The following is a 22,125-nucleotide window of genomic DNA, read 5'->3' as shown; positions in this document are numbered from 1 at the left end:
ACGTGTGAAGCAGCAAAAGAGGCACAACGTCGTTCAGCTTGAAGGAACCGGGGAAAAACAACTTTAGAAGCCGATGATGAATTTTGTGATGAGATTCGGAAAATATCAAGTAGTATCGTGGCGACAACCCAAATAAAAATTGAGAAACAAAGGTTGAGGAACTTGGACTTTCTTATCAAGGACTTCAGCAACCTATCACCAAGTCGCCGAGTGATACTTGAAAAAGGCAGGAGCGTATCGCAAAGGAACTAGAAAAAGATCAAATCACGAGGGACTAGATTTGTTTTTTTTATGTGTTTCTTTTATAAATGTTTTATTATAAAATTTGTCTTTTTAATTTAGATTGTTTATTTACATTTTTATAAAAATAAAAAAAAAAACTCGCTGAAGCCACTGCTCACCTGGACCACAATAGGGTCATGAGGCTTCAGCAGTGGCTTTAACCAATGCCCAGTTAGCACCATGTGGAGCAATATTAAAAGATGAATCCTGATGCTCACCTGGACCACAACAGGTATTCTAATGTAGTAGTATTAGTTGCTTGCTTGATTCAGTTTTCCCAATCTCTCTCAAATAACTTCTAAATTCTCTACTAATGGGGTGGTGGTCCCGACAAAGACAAAGCCTTTAAACACCTTAGAAGAGGGAGGTTTTGGATTCAAGTCCCACAGACGACATGAATAAAAAGAAATTTTCCGTTCAAAAAAAAAAAAAACTTCTAAATTCTCTCTAACTTGGACCATAACAAAGCCTCACGACCACTCTCCTTCGGCCCTTCTAACTATTTCTTCATGGTGTTTCAAAAACCAATCCAGTATAGAGAAGACGAAGTATCACTGATTGATCTCCATACCTGTTGTGATGATGAGCCAGGTTTCTTTTCTTTGTAGCAATAATAATGATGACATTTACCACAAGCATGAGGACTTTTGTACTTTTGGATTTTGATGTTCCAAACGAGAGAATTCAGTTGGATATATTTAAACAAACAAGTTTATTTGGAATAGTTGTTTATAAATCTTCAGTGTAAATCAGATGTGCAAATGAATCAAGCCTCTCCTAACTTAATGACCAAGGTTGGAGAACTCGCTAGTCGTTAGTCGGCCGGTGAGGTGAGGACCAGTGACTATTCGGGATTAATAGGATGAGTTTTTTATATGTAATTTTCAGTTTTATGTATACATATACACATTTTTATAGATAAATATTTTAAGTTGAAAGGTTTTAACTCTTCCTCAACTCATTTGTTTAAGTATACAATATTAATTGTTAGAATTCACATGGTTTGGTTGGAAACTGGCTAATTTACAGGTTTTGGCAGGAATATACAGTTTTTTTTGCCGGAATCGCCGATTTTGGCCGACTGACTAGGCCCGACTAGCGATTAGTGGACTGACTAACAAAAATACCCTGTTACCGGCCGACTAGCGATTAATCGCGATTTTTACAACACTGCTTATGACCAAATTTTTTAAAAGCTTGAATAACCCAAGTTTAAACGAGCTCGAGCCATATTGTAATGCTTAAACGTAGTTCTACAAACGAACTGAACGGACATGAACAAGACCATGTGTAACACCCTAAAATATGCAATTTATTTAAATTACCTTAATGTCTAATTATGTAATATTAACTAAGTTAAAAGAATGTGATATTAGTTTAGAAAGAATGAAAAACTGAGATAGTTACCTTTCAGAAAATTCTAATGATAGGCGAAATGTCTATGTTTTATTCTTCTGAAGGTGGGAGAAAAGATAAAACTAAAATAAACCGGATTTTAAATCCAAACTTAAGATTTAAGTTTGAAACTCATTTTATTAACTTCTTTTCGTTAACCCGAAAAAATGGGATAGATCTACGAGAAATCTTATTAAGTTAGATATGGTAGATTTAAATGGGATACAAAAAGAGTTGACTGGCGAGCCGTATGAGGTAGGAAACTCTCAAGTACGGTTCTAAGGGAAGGAATTAACCCACCTATTCCGACCGAGGAGAACAGGCCATTCGCCAGGGGGGTTCTGAAATTGCGGAGGCTTGGTTCGACCAAGCCGAACAACAACTAGAATTAGAGGTGCCGAATTTGCAAAAATGATGAAAGTTATTAATAAACAAGTAAAACACAAAACACACACTCTAGGTGTGTTCTGTGGATCGACCAGGAGCAAAGAACCAAGAAGAAACCCTTGTTCAAAATTCTCAAAATTAGAAGGGTTTAAGAAGCCAACTCAGATGCATGAACTCAAAATCTTAATCATCTAAGCTTGTTCATCAAAGTGGTAAGTTGAATTTCTTAAAATGATGAATTGTGGAAAATGGGTTTCAACCCAATCTTATAGTAATGTGAATAATTGTGTAATTGTGAGTTAGGATTACACAATAGAACAAGAAATTTGTTTGAGTTTGGTTAATCGAACGATTTGAAGCATAAACCCACTTGAATTAGGAAGATTGTGAAGAACATGAATGAGTTATGTGCATATTATTGTAATGGCTAAGTGTGAGAATTGATATTAGTGAATAAATGATAGTTGAAACTGATTTGGATTGATTGTTGTATGAAATTTTGGTTGATCTTGATAATCTAAGAATGAATTGGCAGAACCATGCTTTGAACACTTGTACTTTATGCTTTGTTGATGTTATGCACACCAAGTGTTTGATGAAATGCCTTAGGGTGGGGGGTATGATGTGCGGGGAGTTAAGCGGGGAGGGGGAGTCACCGAGCGGTGACCATACCCTCATGTTGAAGATATTCGGTGAGTGGGTGAGAGGTTACCAAAATCGGTGTGTAATCACTGAAGTGATTGATAAGAGAGGGCTTTAATTTTTTTGACCGTTTCACATTTTTTTGACCGTTGTTTTAAATTTTTGAACGTTTTTTTTACCGTTCCCCATTTTTTATATAAAACCCATATTTTCAATCAATTTAAACACACAACTCTTTCAAAAATCTCTCTTTCTACACCCACAAACACCATGGATAAACAAAACAAATGTGAACCCAAGAAAAAAGGTTCCACTAGCCGAGGATCGGATTCAAGAAAAAAGGTTTCGCAAACGAGACAAGGTGATTTTAGAGGTCCAAGTGAACCGGTTCAAACCTCCTACGGATATTCACCAACCACTCAACCTCAATTTTTTTACCCCCAAACTTCACAACCAACTTTTTTTAGCACCCAACCTAATTTTCCACCACAAATATTTTCACACCCAAGCTTCACAACCGAGTTTGATCCATTTGGATTTAGGACCCCGCCAATTCAATCACCAAGAGAGAATGTCGAGCGCTCACTTCCTATCTACGATGAACACCAAGATTTAGAGGTTGTCCCCGAAACACAACATTTGGATGTAGATAGTGGCGAGGATGAAGAAGAATATGAGGATGATGACGATGGTATTGGTGAAGCAAGTGAGCCGAAACAAAAGGGAGTCAAGGCGGAGCGTCAAACTTGGACGAAAACACATGAAGAGGCCTTAGCCAAGGCATGGGTTCATTGTTCTTTAAACAAGAAACAAGGAAATGCACAAAAAGGGGACAATTTTTGGAAAAAAGTTCTCGCCCATTACAACGAAACGGTCGGCGGAACTACTCGAACAATTCATCAAGTACGTTCAAAATGGATGCCTATGTTGACTAAGATAAACCACTTCAACGGTCTTTGGCAACAAGCGGTAATATTTTATTTGAACATTTAAAAAATATTTTCCATAACATTGTTTATGTTTAATTTTTTTTTTTTACTTTATATTTGTTATCTATGTAGGATCGTATTCGTGGTAGTGGGGTTAGCGACCTCGACGTCATGAATAGGGCTTTAAGTGATTTCAAATCCAAATATCCGAGTGGTTTTCAACATATTGAGGCATGGGAGGTCGTTCGTAAACATGACAAATGGGCACAGGTACCATTGTTGGGTGAAGATAGTGGAAGTTCGGGACAAAAAAGAAAGTCGTCCGATTCGGGCAACTACAATACGGGTACACCGGGAACTGAGTCACCGATCGATATACCGGACATAAACGTAGACCGTCACCAACAAGACAAAAAAGGAAAGAAAAGAGGCCCGCAACATCATCAAACGATAGCCAAGAGGCCCTCACCGAGAAGCTCGCGCAATACACTCTTATGAAAGAAGAAAAAAAAAGCACGGGCGATAGAGTTGACGAGTATACAAAAGAAACGCGAGGAAGACACCATAGCGTTAGTGGCGGAACAACGCGAGGCGGTGAAACAACTTATGTATGATCGGGATTTGAAGACATTTACTGAGCCACACGACCATGCTCCACCCGAGATGTTGCCGTTTATTCTGGCAAGGAAACGAGATATCGCAAAAAAAATATAACTGGCCATGCAATTTCTAAATATTAGCTTTATTTTATGGTTTAACTTTTTTTAGTTTTAAATGTACTGTGTTTTTTTAATTAAAAGTACTTTTATTTAGTTTAAAATATGTTTTATTTATTTATGCATAGTTTATAATTTCTAGAAAATAAAAAAATATATAACTCAAACACCCTAAAGTGATTAACCATACCTAGTGATTGAGTGCAAAATGGAGAGTGGAATGGGGAGTTGACATGGCATAATATTATTGGGTAGGATTTCACTCAATCACCCTAGAGTGATTAACCATACCCTCCACCCTTAATAAAGAATTCAGCCATGTTAGTGATAAACTTTATGTAATAATCATGATTTGAATGTGCTTATGAAGTAGATGTAAATTATATGATGTCTTATCAAAGGGTGTATGTAAACGAGTATAAGACATAAATTATAAGTACGAATGGTTATGTATAGGCATGGTTGCAGAAATCGGCCTAGGCGGCCGATTAATCGGCGACTAGGCACTAGGTGGCCACTTACTGCCTAATTTTGAGCTAGTCGGTCAATTAATCGGCCGTGGTCAAAGTCGGTCAAAGGCGGTACCTAGGCGGTCAAAAATCAGATTAATCGGACTATATTAATCGGTCAAAATCGGTCCTAGGCGGTCAAAATTGGTCAAAATCGAACCATACTATCTGAAACTTGAAGTATTTATGTGAATTTTGAAGTATTATTTTTATATTATTGGGTATATATATATAATTTTGGAAAAATACTTATAAAAATCCCATTCCGATTAATCCCTAGGCGGTACCTCACTGCCCGACTAGCGCCTAGCGCCTTCTACAACATTGTGTATAGGTGTAAAGGAAGAAAGTTCAAGTCAAGCAAAGCAACAAGGGAATCAAGATCGAGGTACGCTACTTGTACGATTCCTGGTTTTATTATAGTTTTGCTTATTACTATCTATTGTGGCAATTGTAATGGACACGGGAAGAACCAAGTTTAGGACTCATTGCGAATGGGTCGGATATATTAGAATGATATGCAAAAGAAGAAATTTATGTTAGACCCTTCATGAACGGGTCGAAAGGGTTAGAATGAAAGAATAAGAATGATGGTATGATGTTCATTTTAGGACATATTCAAGTAAAAGAATGATGGTACTAGTTAACAAGCACACTTGTAAAGTTACGCTAATGGTGTGATTGTCTTAATTTCGTGAGCTAAAATCTTATGTAATAGTAAGGAATTTAGTTTTTAATGAAACTTACTTTGATGTTGTGATATAGGTAAAACTCAAGTCTAAATGGTCAAGCTTCGCTCGAATCGAACACATTTCGAATGCCCTCCATGCACTTCTGCAACTTTTGAAATAATGTTAACGGGTCAAAAATACTTTTGTTAAATAGCTTATGTTTGGTAGTTAAACTTTAAACTTGATATGCTATGTCTTTTTTAAATCCTAGATGGTGGTAATTGTTTAAAATGATATGGTTTTTGTAAGGATGATTATGTTGTTTATTCTAATGGCATGTAAAAAGTTTAAATTTGGTCATGCTTTTGTCGTTAAAATATTGAATTTTGACCTTACGAATAGTGGACGTTACACCATGTTCATGTTCGTCTGTTAAGAAATATATGCGTTCATGAACTGTTCATTAACACTTACCGAACGAGATTTTATATCTGTGTTTGTTTGTAAATGTCACACCCTGGCTTTGCGGAAGCGTGGGTTAATTTGGTGTGACTTCTTAATATCATAGCTTAATCACAACAAAGCTATATGAAAGTAAAACCATGATGATCATCCATAGATTCACGTTTTAAAATAAAAGTACAACAACATTGTTTAAAACGTCGACACATGCAACGAGATTACAACATAACAAAATAAAAACATTGTTCATAAAACACAACCACAAACATGAAATAGACACAATTTAAGACTTGTGACTCGTCCAGGTAAAAGTCACAACCCCTAAACTTGGATGACCTCATTTCCCTTATGCAGCGTGAGAACGTAGCATACCTCGCCAGATCCCTAATTCCCTGAAATACATGTAAGTTGGAAAAATCAACAAAAATGTTGAGCGAGTTCATGTAATGTGAGTATGTAAAACCTTTGTAATATGAAAATCCCTGGTATGTAGCAAATAAGGAAATAAAGAGATCACCAATGGTTTGCAAGGCCATTGATATGTGTGAAGTGCAGTAGGAAGACTCAAACCAAGCAGATTTTTGCGTCGGGCTCAAAGTCACCCCGAGGTCCGTTCTGTTGGGCCTGGGGCTGGGCTCACTACACGCAGATAGATCTACCGCTAATGACCCTCGGTCCTATAATGAGGATTAATGGCCTCCAGTTCCCGCCTACCCACTCACATGATCTAAATAGTAACCCTCCTTACGCTAACCATACCATGTAAAAAGTATTCGTAATCATAGTAACATGTATTTCACGCCCGAAGTATAAAATCTGAAAACAGTTAAAAGAAAAGGGGGACATGAACTCACTGAAGTGCGTCTCGAAATAGTATCTCCCAATCAACCTGCTGCGTGACGGCCTACACGTACTAACCTCTATTAGACGGACGACCGTGCCTTGGCTTAAGGTTTAAGTTTTTGGGAAATAGTTAGGCAACTATTTCGTATTTACACTTCTTAATTATCTATTAAGTATGTTCCTTCCCAAGGATGGGGGTTTTAATACATGTGCGTTTTTTTTTATAACTTCAAAAATATATTATTAAGTCTCACTTAATAAAATATATTTTAATTCATTTTTCTAAAATACTTATCTCCAAAATATACATATTTTTCCCAAAAATAATATATTTTATTCCATACAATTTCCCAAAATAATACTTTTATCAAAATACGCATTTAAGAGTATTTTCTGAAAATACATAAGTTACATTTTAAGGTTCGCGTGGTAGTAATAGTACCGGTGTAACTTAAATGTTTACTTGTGAAGGCGTTGGTATTATTTTGGGGGTCGTAACTTTATGATATTCCAAGTGATATTATTTTTACTCTAAAATAATATACATATAGTTCACAAAATAATCATAAAATCACAAAAGTGTTTTACTATGAAATATATATTCTAAATGTATATTTAACAAGTTTTATTTATGAAAATCTACCTCCGACACTTGGTAATTTTGTAATAAAAATCATGGCGAACTTTATTTGGAAAAACAAGTTAAAAATATTTTCATAACACTTGTTGCAGAAATATTTTCCAAGTGTTATATTTCTGGAAAAATTTCGCCAGAGTTTCCTCTGTAACTGGAGGTGGCCACGCTTACTAGCGTATCATTTTCTTTTCAAAATTCAATCAACAATTTTTCCAATCACCAATATACAATATTCAAGCATCCAACTTCAAACTAGTCAAAAATAAGCATAAATCGCAAACACATGAACTTGTAAGTTGTGTAAAAGTATGTAGTAAGTTTATAACATATTTAGTAGATCTTTCAATCTTTAAAATTAAAATTAGTTTCTTGAAAACTTTATTTTTAAAGAAAATGTAACTTTACAACTTCTAGTCCAAAAATTACAAAATTATTCCTTTGTTAAACCTTTTGTCACACAAGTGTTTACACACTTGTTTGTTTGCAAAAATGCCTTTAGTTGTGTAAGATCCGGCTTTTAAACAAGATTTGCATGTTACACTTGGTTCTTCGAAAATACCACTTGTAGATCTTTAGATCTACTAGTTTAAAACTCTATTTTACAAGAAAAATCCCTTTTACACAAGTTCATGTTTATGTAAGGAAGGGTTCGCCATCTTGTATCTTCTACACTTAACATATTGCTAGTTCATGTTCCATGAACATGATCTAGCATGGTTAGATGACGATCTGTTCCACTACTAGCATCAAACAACATAAAATAATCATAGCTAAACAAGATTCATAAGTTTTACACCACTAGCTTTTCTTTAACCATCTTGTTCATCTTTCATTCAAGACTTTTAGTTTTGTTTTCGCATGTTCTTGAGTTTTAACCATTAAACCTCTTATTAACCACTTGAAACATGAACAAGAGAGTGTTTAGAAGCACTTACTACTAGCTCTAGGCTAGGGAAGAATCAAAGCGAAAACAAGGTGGATAAAAGCAACGTAGTGAGGTTCTTGAGATTCCTTAAGCACCGAGCCTCCTTGTATGTGACCTTTCACCCTTGTGTGTATGTGAAATTGCAAGATCAAAGCTTGATGATGGTGGGATGGTGGGCTATGGTTTTCGGCCGATTGTAAGGAGAGGAGAGGGAGAGTAGTTTTTGTTTAAGTGTTGGTGAGAATGAAATGTTATTACCTCCTAAACCTTCTTATAGACCATCCATTTTCATTAACCATTATGTAAAATGTTACCAAGATATTAGACAAGCCAAATAAAATATTCAAAAATTGTGGAGTGTGTCCCACATGAGGGAACCGATCGGATCATGGGGGGGGGTATTTAGTTTGATTTCAATGATATGGTTAAGTACTAGTTAGGTTAGTTAGGGATTTAAGTTAGTTATTAGTGTGTAGTGTATTATAACGGGTGTTAGGGTGTTCGGGGACCCTAACTAGCTCAGAAAAGGAAAAGCAATGTCATTGACAATATTTTTATGTTCCGGGTAAAGTCCGGTTGTTCGGTTGGATATTATTCCGTTAAAGTGCTAATTAAGCATTTAAAGTGTCTTTAATGTTAGTTTTAGTGACACAATGAATTCCCGACACCTTGGAAAGTGTCTAGTATTATTTTCCCATGTTTTTGCACTTTACTAGTTAACTTAAATGCTGAATTTTGTAATAAAGTGCAAGATTTCGTAGTTAAAGCATGTTTTAGGCACATCCGGTCACTATAACTATCACCTAGTGACGCAGTTTTACAATCCTCACCTCCCTACACTCCCTGCCAGTGTAGTAATCTATTCCTGGCTCATACTGGCCTTAGAGACAGTGTCTGTCTAGTGCTGGCTATGTTAGCATGTTTACTGGGTTATCCGTTCATTGTGCTACTGTGCTTTCGGTCATCAAGTTTGTCACTATAGTTCTGTGTAAATAATGAAGTGATTGCAATAAAGTATGATGCATGTATGTGTAGGTATCAGAATTCAAGTAGCAGTTTAATCACAACTGTAAGCAAGCACAGTAATTAAGCATTAATTAAATATTAATTAATTCGTACGGATACCTGTTTTGGTGAGGGTTGTCACATTCTCCCCCCCTTAGAAAAATTTCGTCCCGAAATTTTAGGTTCTGCTTCTAGTTGCAGGGGTCTTGGGAAATAAGTGGGGGTATTTCTCTTTCATTCGGTCCTCACGCTCCCTGGTGTATTCTGGACCGTGTCTTGCATTCCAACGAACTTTGACGAGCTTGACACTGCTCCTGCGGGTTTTGTTGATCTTCTAATCTGTAACCTCAACCGGTTCTTCGACAAAATGGAGCGTGTCCTCAACATGAATCTCGTCTGTAGGAATGACAACAGTCTCTTGCGTTGGACTCTTTTTCAGATTTGATACATGAAATGTATCGTGAACACCATTCAGTTCGGCAGGTAAGTCCAGCTTGTATGCTACTAAACCAATTCTTTCCAGAATCTTGAATGGACCAATATAACGCGGATTCAACTTTCCACGCTTCCCGAAGCGTGCCACACCCTTCCAGGGTGATTCCTTCAACAATACCATGTCACCTACCTCAAACTCTAGAGGTTTCCTTCTTCGGCCCGCATAGCATTTTTGTCGATCGTGAGCCGCCTTGATGTGATCTCGGATCTGTGCAATCTTATCTGTGGTTTCCTGGACCACATCAGGACCAACCAATTGTTTATCACCTGCATCGGACCAACAAAGCAGTGATCTGCACTTGCGGCCATATAGAGCTTCAAATGGCGCGGCTCCAATACTGGTGTGTGATGTGGAAAAGTAGTTCAACTAATTAAACTAAAATTACCCTAAATTAAGACTCAAGTAATAAAAATCTAGACTCTTTAACCTGACTAAACTACTCACCGGCAAGTGTACCGGTCGACTCTAGCACAGAAAAGTAAGTCCGGATGTCGAACCCACAAAGACTCTAATGAATTACGTTAACGACTAAACTTAGACTAGACACTGACACGATTAAACAATTGTTGTGTTTTAAGGGGGGTTTTACTAAAATCCTAAAATTGTGATTAAATTGAAATTAAATTAAAATACGAACGAAAGCTAAGGTTTTGTTTCAGATGAGATTAAGGGCTACCTAGACTTGAATCCAGTTTAACTACGAATGGACTTTTAACGATTTTATTGTTGTATGGAGCCGGGATCGTAAAATACTAAACCTTAAGGTATTTCAATGCTAAGACTTCCCGATCCTTCTTAGGAAGAAACCTAGGAAACCCTACAAGGCTGTTATAATTACCGACTGTTAGATTTCCTCTCAGTCCTCTAACGACTCTAAAAGTGCCCTAATACGACTATCTACCTCTCAGCGCGACAATCTAAGGCAATTCTAGGTTCTGACTTGGTTTACTAGACACAACTGCAATTAGGGAACTAATGTCGACTTCTCTCAAAATCTAAATTAGCTATATACTGCACCGCGACCTAATAACTAACCCGAGCCTCTCAGCGACAAGTTAAGCAGAATATTTACTTCTAATTGTATTTTAATTACTGTTTCTAAGGCTATCGGCCGATTTACCCAAAAATTACCCGAACCCGCAAGGATGCAAATAATCAACACAGATCTATTATGTGATAAAGACCGTCACTAAAATCTATGTGAAACAGCAAACAATCCACAATCAAAAGTAAATACGCACACGCACCAAATCAGAAAATCTAGAATACTTTACTTTCAAAGTAAATCCATAATCAATTCAATAAAACCGTTAAAAGATCCAAACATAAATTAAACCTTCATCAAATCTAGGTAGTATCTAAGTTTAGCCAAGAAACATGTTGTTCAAATCAAACAAAACAAGTTCAAAACAAGAATTCATCGTAAAGTATCGAAAACGCGAAAATAAGGAACACCGGGAGATAAAACCCGAAAGATCTTCACTCTCACGATCCAAGCTTCAACCAGATGATTCCCGTTAGCCAAAATACTCCGAAAAGCTCAAAATCTCCTCTGAAATTCGTCCTAGGGTTTCTTGGTTCGTAACTAGGGTTTTCAGTTAAGTTTCTTGGTAATATGAAGTCCAACCCTAAAATCAGAAGTCAAAATCGGTCAAATAGGGACCCTCGCGTGACGCGAGGGTGGCATGGCGTCACGCGGCGCCTCCAAACTCAATTTCTTGATTTTTTTATTATTTTCCGAATTCCAGCTTCTCCGACGCGCGTACGAATCCCGTTTTTCTTCCGAACTGCTCGTTTTTACTCGTTTTTCAACACTTTAAGCTACGGGACCTGAAATCAAAGCTTAACGTCAGCAGTATCATAGTTCTAACCTAAAACAGACTCAAAATGACTGAAAACTGACCAAAATATACACTATAAACATATGTACTTTTCAGTACATCAGTGTGGTAGCTGTTGTTGTATGAAAATTCGACCAAGGGTAAATGTTTATCCCAGCTACCACCCAGATCCATAACACATGCTCTCAGCATATCTTCTAATGTCTGTATCGTGCGTTCGCTCTGTCCATCGGTCTGTGGGTGAAATGTTGTACTCAGATTCAACTGAGATCCAAATGCTTCTTGGAAGGACTGCCAAATCCTTGACACAAACCTTTCGTCTCTATCAGAGATGATCGAGAGAGGCACTCCATGACGTGCAATGATTTCTCTCATGTATATTTCGGCCAACTTGCTCGTGTTGTCTTTCTCTTGATGGGTAAGAAGTGCGCAGATTTCGTTAATCGGTCCACTATTACCCAAATAGTGTCATGACCTCTTGGCGTTCTTGGTAACTTCGTTATAAAATCCATTGTAATTTGTTCCCATTTCCACTTGGGAATCTCAAGTTGTTGCAGAAGTCCTGAAGGCTTCTGGTATTCAGCTTTAACCTTGGCGCAGGTCAAACACTTGCTACCATAAACAGCAACGTCGCCTTTCATCCTAGGCCACCAATAATAATCTTTAAGATCTTGGTACATCTTATCCGCTCCTGGATGGATAGAGTACCGTGATTTGTGAGCTTCATCAAAAATAACTTTTCTTAAACCATCAAACAGAGGAACCCAAATTCGTTTCATGAAACATAGCGTTCCTTCCTCGTTTGGCACTAATTGCTTCTCCATCCCATGGAGATATTCCTTTTCAATGTTTCTTTCCTTCAGAGCCTCTTTCTGCGCGGCACGAATGCGCAGGGAAAGATCTGTCTGGATAATCATCTCCAAAGCCCTAACCCTTATGGGCTTGATCCTTTCTTTTCGACTCAGGGCATCGGCAACCACATTCGCCTTCCCTGGATGGTACTTGATCTCGTAATCGTTCAGTAATTCGACCCAACGTCTTTGTCTCATATTCAGCTCTTTCTGGTCGAATATGTGCTGCAGACTTTTATGATCCGTAAAGATCGTACACTTTGTACCATATAAATAATGTCTCCAAATTTTTAACGCGAATACCACTGTGCCTAGCTCCAAATCATGCGTGGTATAATTCTTTTCATGAACTTTCAACTGGTGTGACGCGTAAGCTATGACTTTCTGGCGTTGCATCAACACGCAACCCAAACCTTGACGTGAGGCGTCACAATATACCACAAAATCATCTGTTCCTTTCGGTAGTGCTAAAATCGGCGCATTGCAAAACTTGTCTTTCAACAGCTGAAACGCTTCTTCCTGTTTGATTCCCCAATCAAACTTCTTATCTTTCTGTGTGAGGAGTGTCAGTGGTTGAGCGATTTTTGAAAAATCCTCAATGAACCTTCGATAGTAGCCAGCCAAACCCAAGAATTGTCGAATCTCGGTTGGCGTCTTTGGTGTCTCCCAATTCTTGATTGCTTCGATCTTTGTGGGGTCCACATGAATCCCATCCCCATTCACCACATGTCCAAGGAATTGGACTTCGCCCAACCAAAATTCGCATTTTGAGAATTTGGCATACAACTTTTCCTTTTTCAGCAATTCCAAAATAGCTCTCAAATGATGTTCGTGTTCATTCTTTGTCTTTGAATAGACCAAAATATTGTCTATGAATACAATCACGAACTTGTCGAGATACGGTTTACAAACTCTGTTCATCAAATCCATAAAAACAGCTGGCGCGTTTGTCAACCCAAACGGCATAACTAGAAACTCGTAATGTCCATAACGGGTTCTAAAGGCTGTCTTCGGGATACTTTCCTCTTGTATCCTTAGTTGATGGTAACCTGATCGCAAATCGATCTTCGAGTAAAAGCTTGAACCTTGTAGCTGATCGAATAGATCATCAATCCTTGGCAGAGGATATCTATTCTTGATCGTCAACTTATTCAACTCCCGGTAGTCAATGCACATACGAAAACTACCGTCTTTCTTCTTGACGAACAGGACTGGATCTCCCCAAGGCGAGAAGCTTGGTCCGATAAATCCCTTGTCTAGCAACTCTTGAAGTTGTGCCGACAATTCCTGCATCTCTGAAGGGGCAAGTCGATAAGGTGCCTTAGCCATAGGCGCGGCGCCTGGAACTAAGTCAATACGGAACTCCACTTACCTTTGGGGTGGAAATCCTGGCAAGTCTTCCGGAAAGACTTCAGGATATTCCCTCACGACAGGGATGTCTTCGATCTTTAGCTCAGCAGCTTTCTTATCCACGATGTGTGCCAAGAAGGCAGCACATCCCTTCTGTAAACACTTTCGAGCTTTCAGGCAGCTGATGATTCTTAGAGATGTATCGCGCTTTTCTCCATGAACTACGATCGTTTCTCCATCTTCTGTTGAGATGCGAATGACCTTTTCGTGGCAGACAATCTCAGCCTTGTTGCTCGATAACCAATCCATCCCTACTACCACGTCGAAGCTTCCCAACTTGACTGGTAGTAGATCCAAAGTAAACTCACGCTCTCCCAACTCGATTACACAACCTCTAACAACTTCGTTAGCTTCAACTAGCTTTCCATTAGCCAGTTCGATTGAGTACGGGATATCTAATTTACTAGCGGCTAACCCAAGCACACTTTTAAATTCTAACGACACGAAGCTATAATCGGCACCAGTATCAAACAAAACGGATGCAAAGCGTTGGTTTATAGGGAACGTACCAGTAACAACATTGGGATACTGGCGCGCTTCCCTCGCCTCAATGTTAAAGACTCTTCCCCGTGCTTGGTTCAAACCTGGGCAGTTCCTCTTAAAACGCCCAATGTCACCACAGTTAAAACAACCCAATTTTTTACCATTACCACCTCCATTCCCAGCTTGAGTGTTGTTTTGGTTGCGATTCCCACTACTAGTTTCATTCGCAACGTTTCCCTGGTTCCCATTTCCGTCATTGTACCCTCGTGGGCGATTCGCATTACCACCACGGTTGTTGTTCCTATTACCACAACCTCCTTGGCCTCCCCGACTAGCACTGGCCCAGCAAGAATCCTTCAGGTGGCCAACTTTTCCACAAGATTCACATACTTTTGGCCCACACCGGCCAGAATGATGACGCTGGCAGGTGTTACATTTGGGTAGTGAACCCATATAACCTTTTCCTTTCTTCCCAGCACCGGTTGCAGCTTGGACCGGTGTGCTTGATTCTCCTTTCTTGCCAACACCGCTAGTACCCTGCTTGAAGTTCGAGAACTTCCTTTTGTTCTCGCCAGATGACTCTACGTGAGTCTCCTTCTTCTTTGGCTCAACATTTGAAAACTTGTTTAAACGGATAGCCTCCTCAGTAAGAGCTACGCTCAGATCGATGGCCTCTGTGATTGTTGCAGGCTTGGAAGTAGTGACCATACTCATGATCTGAGGAGCTAAACCCCAAATAAAGCGCTCGATACGTTTGAATTCCGGTGTAACCATATAAGGTACCACATGAGACAGGTCATGAAACCTTTGAACATACTCCGCAATCTTGGGTCCTTCCATTTTCAAATGCCAAAACTCAGTCTCCAACTTTTGAATTTCAGCGCGTGAGCAATACTTCCTTCGCATGAGCTCTTTCAGCTCATTCCATGTCATCGCATAAGCTGCGGCTTCACCAAGAGTCTGTACTTGTAAGTTCCACCAGGACAGGGCTCCGTCCAAGAATAGCCCAGAGATGTAGGTAACTTGTTGGTCTGGAGCACATTTGCTCATTCTGAGAACAGACTCAGTCTTTTCCGCCCATCTTACAAAGGCAACAGCACCTCCGGTGCCGTCGAAGTTCACAGGCTTGCAGTCAAGGAACTGCTTGTACGTGCACCCTGCACATACGTTAGAACATACAAATGGCATTAGCGAACGTGCTATAAATATTCAAATGTATCGTAGCATGTCTCAACGACTTAACATTACCATGGGGTGGATTGTTATTGTCGTTGTTATTCGAATTGCTTCCACTGGTTCCTCCTTGTGAGGCTGCATACTGCGCTATGGCGACAGCAATGATTCCTTGAAGTTCTGCCTCGTTGGCAGGCATACGCGTCTGGCGTCTTGGAGGCATCTTCTAAAATATGTTTCACGTTGGTCAGGTCATAGTAAGTAAAGTGTACGTATGTAACAACAATATCAACACATAACATCTCATGTTATAAATAAATCAACCACATAACATCTCATGTTATAGAACATATACAATCAATCAAACATCACATATAATGAGAATACTGCGATTGTGTTGTCATAAATCGAGACCACAATGTAAGGTTTACAAGTACATGACTGTATCGTACATCATCAATGACTATGGGCCATATCACCCTAGTCCAAACTATCTAGTCAGTGTCAACAACATCCAATATACAAAACATCAAAATCATAATCATCCAAAATGCGGTCTCCAAAAAGGCTGTATAGTCTGCACAATCGCGGTCCTCTCATCAAAAGTCTACCCGTGTCGTACAAAAAGGCCTAAGCTGATGGCGGTGGAGGAGGGGGAAAACGAGAAAAGAGCAAACGTCGCATATGAAGCCAATCCTCCTCCATAGCGCGATGAGAGCGCAACAAGTATGCTATCTGCTGCTCAGGAGTCCAAAAACGAGCGACAGAATCAGGAGATAACGGATGAGGAGGGTGTGATACTGCAGATGGAGTCTGGCACTGGCACGGGAGTCGCTGAGCTCTCTTCAGCTCCTGTACGCGACGAGTCAGCGCCTCCTGCTGTATCATGAACGATCTGAGAATATCCTCCGTGGAATAACCCATGTGATATGGGTGATACGGATCTGATGGTGGCATAATGGGGGGCGAAGTCCAGAGGAACGGCTCACTAGATGGAGCGAAGGATGGTACAGCAGATGGTGTAACAGGGGGAACAAAAGTATGATGAGGAACCTGGGGTACAAACTGGTCTCCTCCTGACACGAAAGGTATATGACCAAATGGCTGACGAGATGAACCCTCTCCAGGACGGGTTGGAGGTATGTCCTGAAGAAATGTGACAGGAAGGTCTGCGCGATGCGCATCTGTGACGTGTGTGGGAAACAAAGGTGCCTCAATGGGAGCTGAAGCAGGTGTAACAGGTACCACGAAAGGCGGGTAATCATCATCATCGTCTATCCACCCATTGTGGGTGTGAGCGTATCGTGGATCAATATGGGTCGCAAAAGGTGCATGGTCTAACATCACTGGCATAGGATCAGGATGTGGTGCGACAACAGGTAGGTCCGCAACGGGTGGTGCGAGAGCTGGTGCGACAACGGGATCCTCTAACAAAAGTGGAGCATCAACATGAACATCAACGGCATGATCATCCACTAATGGTGGAGCAACAACAGGATGATCATCAACAGGTATGTCATCAACGAAAGGGGCAACAATAGGTGCATCGGCATGATCATGGTCATGCTCTAACGCGGGGTCGGGAGCAACAACTGGCTCAGGGGCCACAGCAGGCTCCGGATCAACAAACTCCATGTCAAAGTCAGCTGGATCAACAAACAAGGGATCGACAGGGGCTACGGGATCCTCCATGGGCTGATCTAAATGAATAAACTCAATGTCATGGTCAGGATCAAAGCCAGGTGGAAAAACAGGATCTGAATCATCATCAACATCATGATCAAACTCAAAGCTATGGGCAGGTGCAGGTGCAGCGGATGATGCCATGTCAGGGTCTGTGTCGTGCGAATGGTGCTGCACTCCCTGCGTGTGCGAAGGTGCGGATGCCACAGACTCAAAGGAGTCTGGAACAGGGGAATGAACGGGTGCCTCCTCTGCAGGAGCATCAGCAAGAAGTAGGATATCACCAGCAGCAATATGGGCCTCGCCCTCAAATGGATCCTCCTCAAATAGATCGACATCGTCGTCAGAAACTACGTCGAGGGGCATATCAACAACAGGATAAGCGGCAAGGGGCACAGGAGCAGGGATCACCGCGAGTGGAAAATCCCCAACAAGATGGCCATCAGCAGGTTCTGCTACGACATTAGGCAGCGCAAAGGGCTGGAAGTCGTCATCGTCTGTGCTGGTAGTATCTGAAGTATACATCTCGTGCTCTGATGAAACTATGTCGTCTGATACTATAACCATGGGATCTGTAGTGTCTGACTCTCCAGTATCTGATGAAGGCATGATGTCTGTAACACAAACACACATATGCACAAACAATCAATCATATAATCAAATAAGCATGTTAGTCACCAATAAGCAATCAAGTAATTCTTCCTAGTCCCACTAAACTATCCTCCCAGCCTCTCAGACTGGTCCTCCTAGTCTCTCAGACTATCATCCCAGTCTCTCAGACTGAACCTCCTAGTCTCTCAGACTAACTCCCTGGTCCCACAACCATAACCTCCCTAGCCACCCGGCTGAACCTCCCCAGCCACCCGGCTGAACCTCCCCAGCCACCCGGCTGAACTCCCTCAGTCTCCCCGACTGAATCCCTGGTCTCCCGACCAACCAAAAATTTTTAAGAAAAAGATGCTCAACTTTTGTTTTTAAAAATGTTTTGTACCTGGGATCTGGACGTAATATATGCAATGTAAAAATGTTTTCGTGAGAGCCTTAGTGATCATAGTCTAGACTCGAGAAGGAATCCTAGTTCGCTATGATCAAAGCTCTGATACCAAGCTGTCACACCCTAGCTTTGCGGAAGCGTGGGTTAATTTGGTGTGACTTCTTAATACCATAGCTTAATCACAACAAAGCTATATGAAAGTAAAACCATGATGATCATCCATAGATTCATGTTTTAAAATAAAAGTACCACAACATTGTTTAAAACGTCGACACATGCAACGGGATTACAACATAACAAAATAAAAACATTGTTCATAAAACACAACCACACACATGAAATAGACACAATTTAAGACTTGTGACTCGTCCAGGTAAAAGCCACAACCCCTAAACTTGGATGACCTCATTTCCCTTACGCAGCGTGAGAGCGTAGCATACCTCGCCAGATCCCTAATTCCCTGAAATACATGTAAGTTGGAAAAATCAACAAAAATTTTGAGCGAGTTCATGTAATGTGAGTATGTAAAACCTTTGTAATATGAAAATCCCTGGTATGTAGCAAATAAGGAAATAAAGAGATCACCAATGGTTTGCAAGGCCATTGATATGTGTGAAGTGCAGTAGGAAGACTCAAACCTAGCAGATTTTTGCGTCGGGCTCAAAGTCACCCCGAGGTCCGTTCTGTTGGGCCTGGGGCTGGGCTCGCTACACGCAGATAGATCTACCGCTAATGACCCTCGGTCCTACAATGAGGATTAATGGCCTCCAGTTCCCGCCTACCCACTCACATGATCTAAGTAGTAACCCTCCTTACGCTAACCATACCATGTAAAAAGTATTCGTAATCATAGTAACATGTATTTCACCCCCGAAGTATAAAATCTGAAAACAGTTAAAAGAAAAGGGGGACATGAACTCACTGAAGTGCGTCTCGAAATAGTATCTCCCAATCAACCTGCTGCGTGACGGCCTACACGTACTAACCTCTATTAGACGGACGGCCGTGCCTTGGCTTAAGGTTTAAGTTTTTGGGAAATAGTTAGGCAACTATTTCGTATTTACACTTCTTAATTATCTATTAAGTATGTTCCTTCCCAAGGATGGGGGTTTTAATACATGTGCGTTTTTTTTATAACTTCAAAAATATATTATTAAGCTCACTTAATAAAATATATTTTAATTCATTTTTCTAAAATACTTATCTCCAAAATATACATATTTTTCCCAAAAATAATATATTTTATTCCATACAATTTCCCAAAATAATACTTTATCAACATACGCATTTAAGAGTATTTTCTGAAAATACATAAGTTACATTTTAAGGTTCGCGTGGTAGTAATAGTACCGGTGTAACTTAAATGTTTACTTGTGAAGGCGTTGGTATTATTTTGGGGGTCGTAACTTTATGATATTCCAAGTGATATTATTTTTACTCTAAAATAATATACATATAGTTCACAAAATAATCATAAAATCACACAAGTGTTTTACTATGAAATATATATTCTAAATATATATTTAACAAGTTTTATTTATGAAAATCCACCTCCGACACTTGGTAGTTTTGTAATAAAAATCATGGCGAACTTTATTTGGAAAAACAAGTTAAAAATATTTTCATAACACTTGTTGCAGAAATATTTTCCAAGTGTTATATTTCTGGAAAAATTTCGCCAGAGTTTCCTCTGTAACTGGAGGTGGCCACGCTTACTAGCGTATCATTTTCTTTTCAAAATTCAATCAACAATTTTTCCAATCACCAATATACAATATTCAAGCATCCAACTTCAAACTAGTCAAAAATAAGCATAAATCGCAAACACATGAACTTGTAAGTTGTGTAAAAGTATGTAGTAACTTTATAACATATTTAGTAGATCTTTCAATCTTTAAAAGTAAAATTAGTTTCTTGAAAACTTTATTTTTAAAGAAAATGTAACTTTACAACTTCTAGTCCAAAAATTACAAAATTATTCCTTTGTTAAACCTTTTGTCACACAAGTGTTTACACACTTATTTGTTTGCAAAAATGCCTTTAGTTGTGTAAGATCCGGCTTTTAAACAAGATTTGCATCTTACACTTGGTTCTTCGAAAATACCACTTATAGATCTTTAGATCTACTAGTTTAAAACTCTATTTTACAAGAAAAATCCCTTTTACACAAGTTCATGTTCATGTAAGGAAGGGTTCGTCATCTTGTATCTTCTACACTTAACATATTGCTAGTTCATGTTCCATGAACATGATCTAGCATGGTTAGATGACGATCCGTTCCACTACTAGCATCAAACAACATAAAATAATCATAGCTAAACAAGATTCATAAGTTTTACACCACTAGCTTTTCTTTAACCATCTTGTTCATCTTTCATTCAAGACTTTTAGTTTTGTTTTCGCATGTTCTTGAGTTTTAACCATTAAACCTCTTATTAACCACTTCAAACATGAACAAGAGAGTGTTTAGAAGCACTTACTACTAGCTCAAGGCTAGGGAAGAATCAAAGCGAAAACAAGGTGGATAAAAGCAACGTAGTGAGGTTCTTGAGATTCCTTAAGCACCGAGCCTCCTTGTGTGTGACCTTTCACCCTTGTGTGTATGTGAAATTGCAAGATCAAAGCTTGATGATGGTGGGATGCTGGGCTATGGTTTTCGGCCGATTGTAAGGAGAGGAGAGGGAGAGTAGTTTTTGTTTAAGTGTTGGTGAGAATGAAATGTTATTACCTCCTAAACCTTCTTATAGACCATCCATTTTCATTAACCATTATGTAAAATGTTACCAAGATATTAGACAAGCCAAATAAAATATTCAAAAATTGTGTAGTGTGTCCCACATGAGGGAACCGATCGGATCATGGGGGGGGGGTATTTAGTTTGATTTCAATGATATGGTTAAGTACTAGTTAGGTTAGTTAGGGATTTAAGTTAGTTATTAGTGTGTAGTGTATTATAACGGGTGTTAGGGTGTTCGGGGACCCTAACTAGCTCAGAAAAGGAAAAGCAATGTCATTGACAATATTTTTATGTTCCGGGTAAAGTCCGGTTGTTCGGTTGGATATTATTCCGTTAAAGTGCTAATTAAGCATTTAAAGTGTCTTTAATATTAGTTTTAGTGACACAATGAATTCCCGACACTTTGGAAAGTGTCTAGTATTATTTTCCCATGTTTTTGCACTTTACTAGTTAACTTAAATGCTGAATTTTGTAATAAAGTGCAGGATTTCGTAGTTAAAGCATGTTTTAGGCACATCCGGTCACTATAACTATCACCTAGTGACGCAGTTTTACAATCCTCACCTCCCTACACTCCCTGCCAGTGTAGTAATCTATTCCTGGCTCATACCGGCCTTAGAGACAATGTCTGTCTTGTGCTGGCTATGTCAGCATGTTTACTGGGTTATCCGTTCATTGTGCTACTGTGCTTTCGTGCATCAAGTTTGTCACTATAGTTCTGTGTAAATAATGAATTGACAGCAATAAAGTATGATACATGTATGTGTAGGTATCAGAATTCAAGTAGCAGTTTAATCACAACTGTAAGCAAGCACAATAATTAAGCATTAATTAAATATTAATTAATTCGTACGGATACCTGTTTTGGTGAGGGTTGTCACAGTAAAGGAAATGAACTTGTTCGTGTTCGTTTGATAATTTTAGTCAACAAACAAAACCGAACGTTGAACACAAATTAGCACAAACTAATGTTTATGAACGCGAATGGAAACAAACGAACATAAACAAACGTTCACGAACAAGATATATAATACACTAACACTTATTTGTTGGA

The 22,125-nt window shown here is 39.2% G+C and overlaps 1 protein-coding gene and 1 long non-coding RNA gene across 2 annotated transcripts; both read left to right on the top strand.

Annotated features, from left to right (window-relative positions):
* The first annotated feature begins 1,679 nt into the window (after nt 1-1,679).
* Nucleotides 1,680-5,769, top strand: LOC110871433. The gene is made up of 3 exons (XR_002553731.1): nt 1,680-2,276; nt 5,141-5,248; nt 5,626-5,769. It is a non-coding gene; the product is annotated as an uncharacterized LOC110871433 (long non-coding RNA).
* Nucleotides 2,720-4,410, top strand: LOC110871432 (glutathione S-transferase T3-like). Its single transcript, XM_022120192.2, has 2 exons — nt 2,720-3,675; nt 3,768-4,410. The coding sequence occupies exons 1-2, from the start codon at nt 2,977-2,979 to the stop codon at nt 4,131-4,133; spliced, it is 1,065 nt and encodes a 354-aa protein (XP_021975884.1). The 5' UTR covers nt 2,720-2,976; the 3' UTR covers nt 4,134-4,410.
* Nucleotides 5,770-22,125: the final 16,356 nt, after the last annotated feature.

This window comes from Helianthus annuus, chromosome 8 (assembly GCF_002127325.2).
Source record: "Helianthus annuus cultivar XRQ/B chromosome 8, HanXRQr2.0-SUNRISE, whole genome shotgun sequence".
Taxonomy (NCBI): domain Eukaryota; kingdom Viridiplantae; phylum Streptophyta; class Magnoliopsida; order Asterales; family Asteraceae; genus Helianthus; species Helianthus annuus.
This window is presented reverse-complemented; position numbering and strand designations above follow the sequence as displayed.